The sequence below is a fragment of the Neoarius graeffei genome, chromosome 4 (assembly GCF_027579695.1).
Source record: "Neoarius graeffei isolate fNeoGra1 chromosome 4, fNeoGra1.pri, whole genome shotgun sequence".
NCBI classification, from domain to species: domain Eukaryota; kingdom Metazoa; phylum Chordata; class Actinopteri; order Siluriformes; family Ariidae; genus Neoarius; species Neoarius graeffei.
In genome coordinates, this window is record NC_083572.1 from 5,720,691 (window position 1) to 5,733,206 (window position 12,516).

General features: G+C 40.6%; 1 protein-coding gene across 1 annotated transcript in view; it reads right to left on the minus strand.

Annotated features, from left to right (window-relative positions):
* col5a2b (collagen, type V, alpha 2b) overlaps positions 1 to 12,141 on the minus strand; it is a 74,808-nt gene extending 62,667 nt beyond the window's left edge. Inside the window, exon 1 of the mRNA XM_060918701.1 lies at positions 11,930 to 12,141. Within this exon, the coding sequence (XP_060774684.1) occupies positions 11,930 to 12,020 (91 nt within the window). The 5' untranslated portion in view covers positions 12,021 to 12,141. The remainder of the gene's footprint in view (positions 1 to 11,929) is intronic.
* Positions 12,142 to 12,516: the final 375 nt, after the last annotated feature.

Here is a 12,516-nt window from a genome sequence, read left to right on the forward strand (position 1 = left end):
TGTTTCCTTTCCTTCATATAGAACATAACGTCTTTTCTTCTCACTTTCTTTCCGTTACTGTAGTCGGTCTTTCACGTTTCATTCGCACACTCACATCCTCCATTTTTCTCTCCTGTTTCAAATTTGTATCCCACAATGCCTTGAGTGAACGGGGAAAGCCCACCACATGATGTCATGCATGATGTAGTATCTTGAATCGGGTCATGGTGAAGCAGGAAAAAATTGCAGAGAATTTACAGCCATGTGGCTCTAAATTCATTAATTGTTCTATTTTAAAAAATAATAAAATTGGACGTCTGTGATTCGAATTCAGTAGCTTTTGGTCCACTAAAGAAAAATAACTGGGTGTCGGGGAAAATTCTTCTTTTTATGACCGACACTTGAAAAATCTGAAAGGTCGTCTACCTTTAAGTGACGTCTTAGACGTTCTATTCAACAGCGTTTCGTTATCTTTATCTTTAAGAATTCTTGGAAAGTCACTTAAAGTTGTATTATAAGAATTCTTAAAGTTATAAAAGCAAATACACTGAAATTTAGCATTTTGTAAACTTTTAGGCTACTTTAAAAATATCTTAAAGCTGTTACTTCGTCTAGTGAAATTATCCAAGTATTCAATTTGACCCTACTGTCAATCAGATCTGCCAGGCAGGAAAGAATTTTTTTTTTTTAATAATAATAATAATAAATATCCCAGGCGGCACGGTGGTGTAGTGGTTAGCGCTGTCGCCTCACAGCAAGAAGGTCCGGGTTCGAGCCCCGTGGCCGGCAAGGGCCTTTCTGTGCGGAGTTTGCATGTTCTCCCCGTGTCCGCGTGGGTTTCCTCCGGGTGCTCCGGTTTCCCCCACAGTCCAAAGACATGCAGGTTAGGTTAACTGGTGACTCTAAATTGACCGTAGGTGTGAATGTGAGTGTGAATGGTTGTCTGTGTCTATGTGTCAGCCCTGTGATGACCTGGCGACTTGTCCAGGGTGTACCCCGCCTTTCGCCCATAGTCAGCTGGGATAGGCTCCAGCTTGCCTGCGACCCTGTAGAACAGGATAAAGCGGCTAGAGATAATGAGATGAGATGAGATGAGATAAATATCCCAGACAAAAAAAGCCCTACATGTCTCAGACACGATGGCTCCGGATTTGTCCGCTCATCTCTAAATCTTAAATCTTTAATAACTTTCTGTTGCTATACAGATGTGCTGTTATAGGTTGCTGGAGTACTCGAAGGATCCTTTAATAAAGTCTTAGATACAGTTTTAGATCATCTGTTAGAAAATAAGCCTAAAGCGGCTAAAACAGGTTCCGAAAATGACGCAAGAGTAAACTCCGTCAGTCTACACCGCCATTCCAAGGATGAGTCCCAAAATAAAGCCCCTGTACCTTTTCAGAACGACACGCCCCAACCAGAGCTCTTCACTTCTCTGTCCGCCCTCTGATCCTTTTCCATGGATCAATTCAGGTTGGTTTTTTTTTGTTGCACTGCAAATTTTTTCCATTCAGCATGCCATAAATGTGTTTATAGATTCTCGTTAACAGGGCTAACCCTAGGTACTTTAAAACACAACAATAACAGGACTTTTTTTTTCAATTTTGGACGTTCTGCTGTGACCAAAAACAAACCAAACAAACCCATATACATTTCATCATCATCATCATCATCATCATCATCAAGTTTTCCCACTTGTTCATCATTGCGAACTCGGGGCAGATTTGGGTTGAAAGAGTTCTTCGATCCAGCCATTCCATTTCCTGCATCAGTTTCCAGAGTTGCTTTCTATCTATTCCTAACCGTTTTTCATGCTTCTTCTACACATCTCAACCATACCGGCATTTCTCGACCATAAAAATATGTGTTTTTCGATAGGGAGGAAGGATGCTGTCAGGTAACGTGACATGAATGTATTTTGGTAGGGTGATGTAGTGGTTAGCACTGTCACCTCGCAGCAAGAAGGTTCTGGGTTCAAGCCCAGCGGCCGATGGGGTCGTTTCTGTGTGGAGTTTGCATGTTCTCCCCGTGTCTGTGTGGGTTTCCTCCAGGTGCTCTGGTTTCCCTCACAGTCCAAAGACATGCAGGTTAGGATAGCATGGGGCGGCCTGGGGCTGAAGTGCCCTTGAGCAGGGTACCTAACCCCTAACTGCTCCCTGGGCACTGTAGTGTGGCTGCCCACTGCTCTGGGTGTGTGTATATGTTCACTGCTTCAGATGCAGAGGATGAATTTCACTCTGCTTGAGTGTGCATGTGACAAATAAAGGCTTATTATTATTATTATTATTCAAGTGCTGGGGTTTAACAGAGTCTTCAAGAGGGTGGGTCTTTATCATTTTCAAGATTTGAGAGCTTGAAAGCTCAGTTTACTTCCTCTGTTTCATCTTGGCCACTGGTGTTTGGTTCACCCTTTTTCTTCTCCTTGGATTGTTCTGTAGGTGCGTCGGTATCACCCTTTCATGGCACTTTTTAAAAGGATTACAGGTACAAAGCGAGCTGGCGATTGAGACACAAACGCCAAGTGCGAAAGCAGACTCTCAAGCGATATCAAACCCCAAGTGCTTTTAGATTAAATTCCATACATTTCCAGACCTCTGTCACTGCACCATCTCATCTCATCTCATTATCTTTAGCCACTTTATCCTGTTCTACAGGGTCGCAGGCAAGCTGGAGCCTATCCCAGCTGACTACGGGCGAAAGGCGGGGTACACCCTGGACAAGTCGCCAGGTCATCACAGGGCTGACACATAGACACAGACAACCATTCACACTCACATTCACACCTACGGTCAATTTAGAGTCACCAGTTAACCTAACCTGCATGTCTTTGGACTGTGGGGGAAACCGGAGCACCCGGAGGAAACCCACGCGGACACGGGGAGAACATGCAAACTCTGCACAGAAAGGCCCTTGCCGGCCACGGGGCTCGAACCCGGACCTTCTTGCTGTGAGGCGACAGCGCTAACCACTACACCACCGTGCCGCCCCTCACTGCACCACACTCTTACAAAATAATTAACAGTGATTACACGAAATCGAGTCATACACAAGCTGATAGCCGGCTGTAAGCCGTGTACGACAAGATTGAGTGGAATAACTGTTTTATTCTATCCACAGTCACTGGATTTTGAGAAACGGAGCATTTTTATTGTTATTTTTTGCAAATTCAATAAGTAAATAAAAGCTATACAAAACGTCCAACGAAATCATTTCCACTTCAGCGGACTTCTTAAAAACCTCTCGATGGCGGCACAAATTGACTTCAGTGTTGTTTTTTTGTAGAAAGCGCCGTCTTGCTGTCGAGGTATAGAATAGAATAGGTTTAGACATGTATTTCATTCTTCCTCGGACATTTCAGTTCTGTAATTTTCAAACTTCTTTGAGCTTTGGAACCAGTCTAAAAAAATTCAATAAATTTTAAAGCTCAAAGATGAAGAATGTAAACAAACCGGCGAAATGACAAGAGCAATTTTTGAAAAATGAGATAATAATAATAATAATAATAATTCTTGAAAAATCATTTTTAAAAAGCTACGTTCTTACTGTCAAATACTTTAATTCCATATTTTGGGGGGGGGGGTTTACGAGTAGTTTTTATTTCATCCTCGGTTGGTTCAGCAACGCGCTCCGCCACTTTGTTTTCCTCTACTCACAATATATGAGCTGATATCCTAGTAGTAGAGTAGCCAATCAGAGCGCACGATTGCTTATATCCAGTGAATGTGGATAAAATAAAGTACATTATTGTACCATTAAGAGGTACAGCAGGTTGTCACTGCAGCAGTACCCTATAAAGTACTTGGGTACCCTTTATATACTGCTTGGGAACATATACAGTGGTATGCAAAAGTTTGGGCACCCCTAGTCAAAATTGCTGTTCCTGTGAACAGTTAAGCAAGTTGAAGATGAAATGATCTCCAAAAGGCATAAAGTTAAAGATGACTCATTCCCTTTATATTTTAAGCAAAAACAATTTATTTTCATCTTTTATATTTTCAAAATGACAAGAAAGGAAAAGGGCCCGAAGCAAAAGTTTGGGCACCCTGCATGGTTAGTACCTAGTAACACCCCCTTTGGCAAGTATCACAGCTTGTAAATACTTTTTGTAGCCAGCTAATAATCTTTCAGTTCTTACCTGGAGGATTTTCACACATTCGTCCTTGCAAAAGGCTTCCAGTTCTACAAGTTTCTTGGGCTGCTCTTGCATGCACTGCTCTTTTGAGATCTATTCACAGATTTTCAATGATGTTTAGGTCAGGGGACTGTGAGGGCCCGGGCAAAACCTTCAGCTTGGGCCTCTTGAGGTATTCCGTTGTAGATTTTGAGGTGTGTTTTGGATCATCGTCTTATTGTAGGACCCGTCCTCTTTTTAACTTCAACTTTTTTACAGACGGTGTGATGTTTGCTTCCAGAGTTTGCTGGTATTTATTTGAATCCATGCTTCCCTCGACCAATGAAATGTGCCCTGTGCCACTGGCTGCAACACAACCCCAAAGCATGATCCATCCACACCCATGCTTCAGAGTCGGAGAGGTGTTCTTTTCCTGGAATTTGGCACCCTTTTTTCTCCAAACATACCTTTGCACATTGTGGCCAAAAAGTTCTATTTTGATTTCATCAGTCCACAGGACTTGTTTCCAAAATGCATCAGGCTTATTTAGATGTTCATTTGCAAACTTCAGACGCTGAATTTTGTGGCTAGGACGCAGGAAAGGTTTCCTTCTGATGACTCTTCCATGAAGGTCATATTTGTTCAGGTGTCGCTGCATAGTAGAACAGTGCACCGCCACTCCAGGGTCTGCTAAATCTTTCTGAAGGTCTTTTGCAGTCAAACAGGGGTTTTTATTTGCCTTTCTAGCAATCCAACGAGCAGTTCTTTCAGAAAGTTTTCTTCATCTTCCAGACCTCACCTTGATCTCCACTGTTTCTGTTAACTGCCATTTCTTAATCTGAGGAAACAGCTACCTGAAAACACTTTGCTACGTTCTTGTAGCCTTCTCCTGCTTTGTGAGCATCAATTATTTTATTATTCAGAACAAGAGGGAGTTGCTTAGAGGAGCCCATGGCTGTTGATTTTAGGGACAAGTTTGAGGAGTCAGAGAATTTATACAGCTTTGAAATCTGCATCATCTGACCTTTCCTAATGAAGAATTTGAACAAGCCACAGCTCAATAAGCTAATTAAGGTCTGGAACCTTGGTAAAAGTTACCTGGGAACTCAAATGTATCGGGGTGCCCAAACTTTCGCATGGTGTTCCTTTTCTTTTTTTTCCACTCTCCAATTGTACAAAACAAAAATAATACACAAATCTTGCAGAAAACGCTGAAAAGAAATGTATCGTCTTTACCTTTATGCCTTTTGGTGATCAGTTCATCACTTAACTATTCACAGTAACAGACATTTTCAGTAAGGGTGCCCAAACTTTTGCATGCCACTGTATGTACCTTTTTGACCGTAAAAAGGTACAAACAGTTACCTTGAGGACCAATAATGAGCCCAATCATACAAGACAGACTTAAATGAAAATAAAATACAAATAATGGAGGCCCAAGTAATACCAGGTATCATCTCAGGATAATCGGTGGCTCTCAAACACCGAAGCCTGTGGAAACTATAAAGAAAAAAGAAAAAAAAACAAAAAACAGTGCCTTTGGAAAGTGTGTCCATGGATAGCACTCATACGGTAGCACTCTCACCACAAAACATCACCACGTGTATAATTCATGGTTTCTTTAAGCACACACACACGCAGTAGATGACAGCCTGTGTGTTCTCGGTGTCTCTTTTTAAACTACCTAATCTGGGTTTGTCTGTGATTTTATGGCTCGTTGCCACACAGATATAACTCTCATTCATCCTGGTGCGGAGACGAGCTCCGAGAGATGGAGATCAGAGATCAGAGAGAAAATAAGCAATGCTGGTCTCATCACAGACCCGACAGAGGATCTCACTTTCATCAAACGCATCACAAACGTGGTTTTTTTTCCCTCTGGTGCCGAATTCCAAAATCTTACTGAACCCTAATGACAGAGCGAGGTTTATTTATATTGTCTGTGTTACTTTTACCACTGCGACTGTGGTTGTGATGTTTCTGATTTGCAGCTGAACTCGAGGAGATTTAGTGCTGCTTATGTTAACGTCACATCAGCACAGACCTCCCATGACGTGAACACCACAATCCTGCGTACCATCTTCAGCTGGTGGCCAGGTACGAGCCTGGAAATCTGAAAAGCAGTACCATTCGAGGCACCTGCTATGCTCGTACGAGTAGCCTGAAACTGCATCTTTAAAAAAGTTAACTGCAAAGTACCAATTTAGTGGGAAAGCACAGATGTTATTTTGGGGAAAACCACAAAGCCCTCTATTATACGTTCAGCTTAACTTCTGCCTGCTGGCAAGTTTTATTTCTGCCTGAAAGAAATGACACACCCTCCGTCTGCATGCAGCATTTAACATAATTAGCTTCATGATTCTGAAGTATGCATGATAGACTTTAAAATTAAGACGGCCTCGCTTCATTTTATTTTGTTTTGTTTTTTATTTTATTTTATTCCAAGCTCTCACTAATCACCTCGTTTCCTTTACACGCCGTTTGTCAGGTTGATTCGCAGCATATTAAAGCACACAATTAACACTTTCATCGCTGCCTTCCAGAAAAAAATGTTTAATTGTGATCCAAAATGGATTGATTTAGCACGACCAGGTTGAGTAAAAATAGGAATAAAACACTTGGGAGCATGCTGTTACAGGAAAATAATCAAGCCAATTTCCTGTTACAGTCCAAAGTTGATTATTTTCCTCGAACAGCAGGTTCCAAAGGGTTTTGATTCCTCTAACAGAGCGGCAGCTACAATTATCGACACCTTAACGATCTTTTGGCCGTCGCAAAAGTAGAAAAGACTTTCAGTGTGTAAATTGTGCGTGAATAATTACTCAAACGTCCACTGGGGAAAAAAATGAGTTGATTCCTGATTATTTAGCGTATCAGATCACGTGACACCGTTCTACAATTATCGACAACTTTGTCCACAGTTATCGACACCATTCAACAATTATCGACACCTTTGTCCACAGTTATCGGCACCGTTCCACAATTATCGACACCCAGATGATTATTTTTTTATAAAAAATAATCGGTATGTGGTATTAAGTTAACAAAACATAGTTTTTATTTAAAATTTGTTTTACATAGATTTATATTTAGTACAAAATATATTTTATATAAATATATCGATGTCGGTGCTGAAATACATGAGGAAGTAATTCTAAAGCTCGTAAACAAATTAAATGATAATGTTTAACCTGCATCAGAAAATCTTTTTGTTCCACTTTCTACCCACTTTCTAAGTATTTTCGTAAATCAAATTTTGTTAATTATTCATTGCTTGTATTAATTTCTAGTTTTGTCATTTATCAATAAATCTCAACAGGCAATTGACCTTGTAACCACATGAAACTCCAGGTCAAAGGTCGCATGTCATTCTTCGAACCAAAATATAAAATCTCTACTGATATTGTAATATGTGGTAGATATTTACAACAAACTGCAAAAAAAAAAAATCTGAATGGAATAGAAAAATCTGAATATTTCAAGCGTGTATTTTTTTATATGCTCGGAATTTAATTCTGCTCTAATTCTATTTATTGCAGTTGGATTCCAAATACTCTATAAAACATTCCATTCTGTTATGAATCAGAAAAAAATATTATAAATCACAGCACTTTTATTTTTTTAAAGTACTTCATCTACTTCAACAATGTTACACAAAGATCGATCCATAACAGTTGTAAATGTCACTTAATCCCACAGGGTGTCGATAATGGTGAACACCGGTGAAAGTGATCACTATTATCAACACCTCATGCATGTGACTTCTCAAACACGTGTTTAGATACAAAATGGCGCCTGTCAAATGAAAAAGTAAGAAACAAAGTAGGTTTTGATGAGGAGATCATGAAATATCGGTGAATTTGATCAATAAAAACATGTCCATGATCTTTCCACCATGCTTACCTGCGATGATAGCGTCCGGGTTTTCCTGAAAAAAATTCCATCTCAGGTAACGAGCTGTGTCATGAGACGACAAGGTCAAAGGGCGAGGCGGGTCTTCGGGTTGATTAATTAACCGATAATAACTATTGGAACTGAAACTCGCTTTTGTAAGATTGTTTTTTATTAGTAAATCTGAAAAGGTGTCGATAATTATGGACTGTCGATAATTGAAGCCGCCGCTCTAGTACAGCAAACTGCTGAACACGACATGTCATACTTTTTATACGTTTATAGCTACGTGCAATGTTGACGGACATCCTAGAAAAGATGAACAAGCCAAAAAACAAACAGAAAACCGCATCAACGATTAAATCTACCCTTTAAAGTTATACAATTGCTTGAAGTAAAAGGGATTAATAAAAAATGTTGCGATGAAATCAATGTACATACAATTTAGGGAAGAAAAAACAAACCAACCATTTTTTTAACCAAAAATGTCAGTCATTTGTAACTGGTGCGGAGATAAGTGAAGTTAAATGGGTTAATAATACACAAGTATTATACAATAAAGTTCATTTAAATAAAGGCGCTAATCAGGAAATGGCTTAATATATCACTACACATATGTTCCTTTAAGCTTGGATTCACACACAACACTACTGTATATGACAGGGTGTGCCTCGCTTCTCCACTCCGCGAGAGAGCGTTAACCAAAATTGGCAGCTTCTGAAAACCTGGCATCAGTAAACACACAGGCCTGTTAGAAACATCTCATTCTCCCGAGCCTCAATCTCAAATAAGCATCAGGTCAGAAGACACCGAAACCACGATCGTCTGGGTCCAATTCGGGAAGCGTTTGACAGTTGCGAAAAAGTGCTCCTGAAAATAAACATTTGTCTTCGCAAAACCCACGGCCCAGGATTGGCAGCTCCACTTCATACAAAACCCTTCAGAAGAGTTTGTGAAGAATATATCACTTCCTGTTCTTAAGCTGTCCAGACTCGGCGAAGTCACTAAAGCGTTGTCATGTCGTAAAGAAAATAATGATGGGTTTAATATGAATAGCGTCTTCTCGAGGCCCAAAAGATGCTCCGTTTGTGATATTATCACCATTTTATTACTTCTCCGAGCAGCCTTATGACCTCCTCAGGATGAAGATGAAGCAGCTTTATAACTGTAATACCGTATAAGGCATGTCCACTTGTCTTGACCTGGAGGACATAGTCCCGGATGGGCACACCTCTGTTGGATGGGAAATGTGTGCAGTGTGCACATGAGGTAAAGCCAAACAAAATATTAACTTAGAAACCACAGACTTACTCAGAACTGCCGTGTTTCTCTAAACGACGTAGCAGAAATGTCGAAAAAATGTGCTGAAGTACAGTACCAAGTTGTCTGTAGCTGTGAATGTTCGAAGTATTTACAGAGTATTTACTTGCTCTGATGTTTGGGTTCCCGGAAACTATGATGGTGTGTGAATGGGTGTGGGTATGAACACTAAGACATTCAGGTACATTTCAGAAAGATGATCAAATGTGTAAACAACTGTAGAACATTTGTAGAAATAATGCATGCTTGTAAGGGCTGTACATGAGGAAATATTTAACAGTTATTCCATTCAATCGGGTCGTACATGAGCTGATAGTCGACGAGGCGCGTAGCACCGAGTCGAGTCATCTATAAGCCGTGTACGACGAGATTGAGTGGAATAACTGTTTTATTCTATCCACATTCACATGACTTCGACAAACGGAGCATTTTTATTTTTGCAAATTCGATAAACAAAAACTTTACACAAAACATCCGAGAAAATCATTTCCGCTTAGAATGTAAACAAACCGGCGAAATAACAAGAGCAATTTGTGAAAAATGCGATGATGATAATAATAATAAGAAGAAGAAGAATTCTTGGAAAAAAAAGATACGTTCTTAGCATAAAATACTTTCATTCCATATTTTGTTGCCTTTTTTGGGGGTTTTTGTTTTCGAGTAGTTTTTATTTCGTCCTCGGTTGGTTCGGCAACACATTCCGCCATTTTGTTTTTCTCTACTCACAGTATTGTACACCGAGTGCAGAATTATTAGGCAAGTGAGTATTTTGACCACAACATCCTTTTAATGCATGTTGTCCCCCTGCAAGCTGTTTAGGCTTGAAAGCCTACTACCAATTAAGTATATCAGGTGCTGCGCATCTGTGTAATGAGAGGGGGTGTGGTCTAATGACATCAACACCCTATATCAGGTGTGCATAATTATTAGGCAACCTCTTTTCCTCTGGCAAAATGGGTCAGAAGAGAGATCTGACAGACTTTGAAAAGTATAAAATTGTGAGATGTCTTGCAGACGGATGCAGCACTCTTGAAATTGCGAAGATGTTGAAACGTGATCACCGAACAATCAAGCGTTTCATTGCAAATAGTCAACAGGGTCGAAAGAAGCGTGTGGGGAAAAAAGAGGCGCAAAATAACTGCACATGATCTGCGGAAAATCAAGCGTGAAGCTAACAAGCAGCCATTAGCATCCAGTTCTGCCATATTCCAGAGTTGTAACATTCCTGGAGTGTCAAAGAGTACAAGGTGTGCAATACTGAGGGACATGGCCAAGGTAAGGAAGGCTGAAAAACGACCACCACTGAGTAAGGCACACAAGATAAAACGTCAAGACTGGGCCAAGAAATATCTTAAGACTGATTTTTCTAAGGTGCTGTGGTCTGATGAGATGAGAGTGACTCTTGATGGGCCTGTGGCTGGATCAGTAATGGGCACAGAGCTCCACTCCGACTCGGACGCCAGCAAGGTGGAGGTGGAGTACTGCTATGGGCTGGTATCATCAAAGACGAGCTTGTTGGACCTTTTCGAGTTGAGGATGGACTCAAACTCAACTCCCAGACCTACTGCCAGTTCCTGGAAGAAACCTTCAAGCAGTGGTATAGGAAAAAGTCAGCATCTTTCAAGAAGAACATGATTTTCATGCAGGATAACGCTCCATCTCATGCGTCCAAATACTCCACTGCGTGGCTAGCCAGTAAAGGTCTGAAAGGTGAAAAAAATAATGACATGGCCCCCTTGTTCACCTGACCTAAACCCCATAGAGAACCTGTGGTCCATTATAAAACGTGAGGTCTACAAAGAGGGAAAACAGTACACCTCTCTGAACAGCGTCTGGGAGGCCGTGGTTGCTGCTGCACACAATGTCGGTCGTGAACAGATAAAGAAATTGACAGAATCTATGGATGGAAGGCTTTTGAGTGTCCTCATGAAGAAGGGTGGCTATATTGGTCACTGATTTGTTTTTGTTTTGTGTTTGAATGTCAGATATGTTTATTTGCAAATCTGGAGTTGTCATATCAGTGTACCTGGTGAAAATAAATAAGTGAAATGGCTACATATTTGGTTTTTATTAAGTTGCCTAATAATTCTGCACAGTGAAAGTTACCTGAACACATACATATTCTCCTAAAATGGCCAAAACTAAAAACACCCCACTCTAACTTCCATACATATTCAGCTTTGATATTTATGAGTCTTTTTGTTTGATTGAGAACATAGTTGTTGTTCAATAATAAAACTAATCCTCAAAAATACAACTTGCCTAATAATTCTGCACTCCGTGTATATGAGCTGATAGCCTAGTAGTAGAGTAGCCAATCAGAGCGTGCGATTGCTCGTATCCGGTGAATGTGGATAGAATAAAGAGATATAAACCTCAGTTAAAGTTTAGAATTCTAGTACAGGATATGGAATTAGGTATAATAATAATAATAATAATAATAATAATAATAATAATAATAAATGTATCTATAAAGATACTTGGTGTTACAAACAAAAGTCTAACATCTTAAATAATATTTTACAATTTAATTCGTAAACATAAAATCGCACATATTTGATTCCTTTCTTCTTTTTTTTATTTTCTTGTATATCATGAATAAAAATCCACTATTTTAATATTTCCACTCACCTTTCTTGGCTTCCTTGGACGTCACCCACAGCACCTGCGTCAGGAAGAGCGCGAGCCACACGCACATCCTGAGACCGCGAGCCGTGGCCATTCTTTTCGCCCCCCACTGACTCGACACTCAGGGAAACTTCGCTCCGCTCCAGCCGAGGGTGGATTTAATCCCCTCTCGGGCTTCACCGGATTTCCTGGCTGCCCGCCGCTCAGCGGGAGGAGCCCCTTCCGGTCCCTTCAGCCTCCACACCAGGCACTGCCAAACAGCAGCACGCGCCTGCGACTCGCGGGAAGAGAAACGGAGACAGAGCTCATGAGAGAGAGAGAGAGAGAGAGAGAGAGAGAGAGAGAGAGTGGGCGCGTGCGTCTCTTCCTTCCCGCCTTTCCCACCTCAACAAGCTGAAGCTCAAACAGCAGCAGCAGTTTAACATAAAGCTCATTCACACAGCTGCAGACTTTTCACAATCTAGGGTTTTATTTCATCACCTTAAGCAAGCAACAGAGTCAAAGTCTTTACGTTAAAACTCTACAATTCCATTTTAAAATGTTTACCAAAACAGTTTTTCAGAATTATTGGCACCTTTCAAAACTAAGTG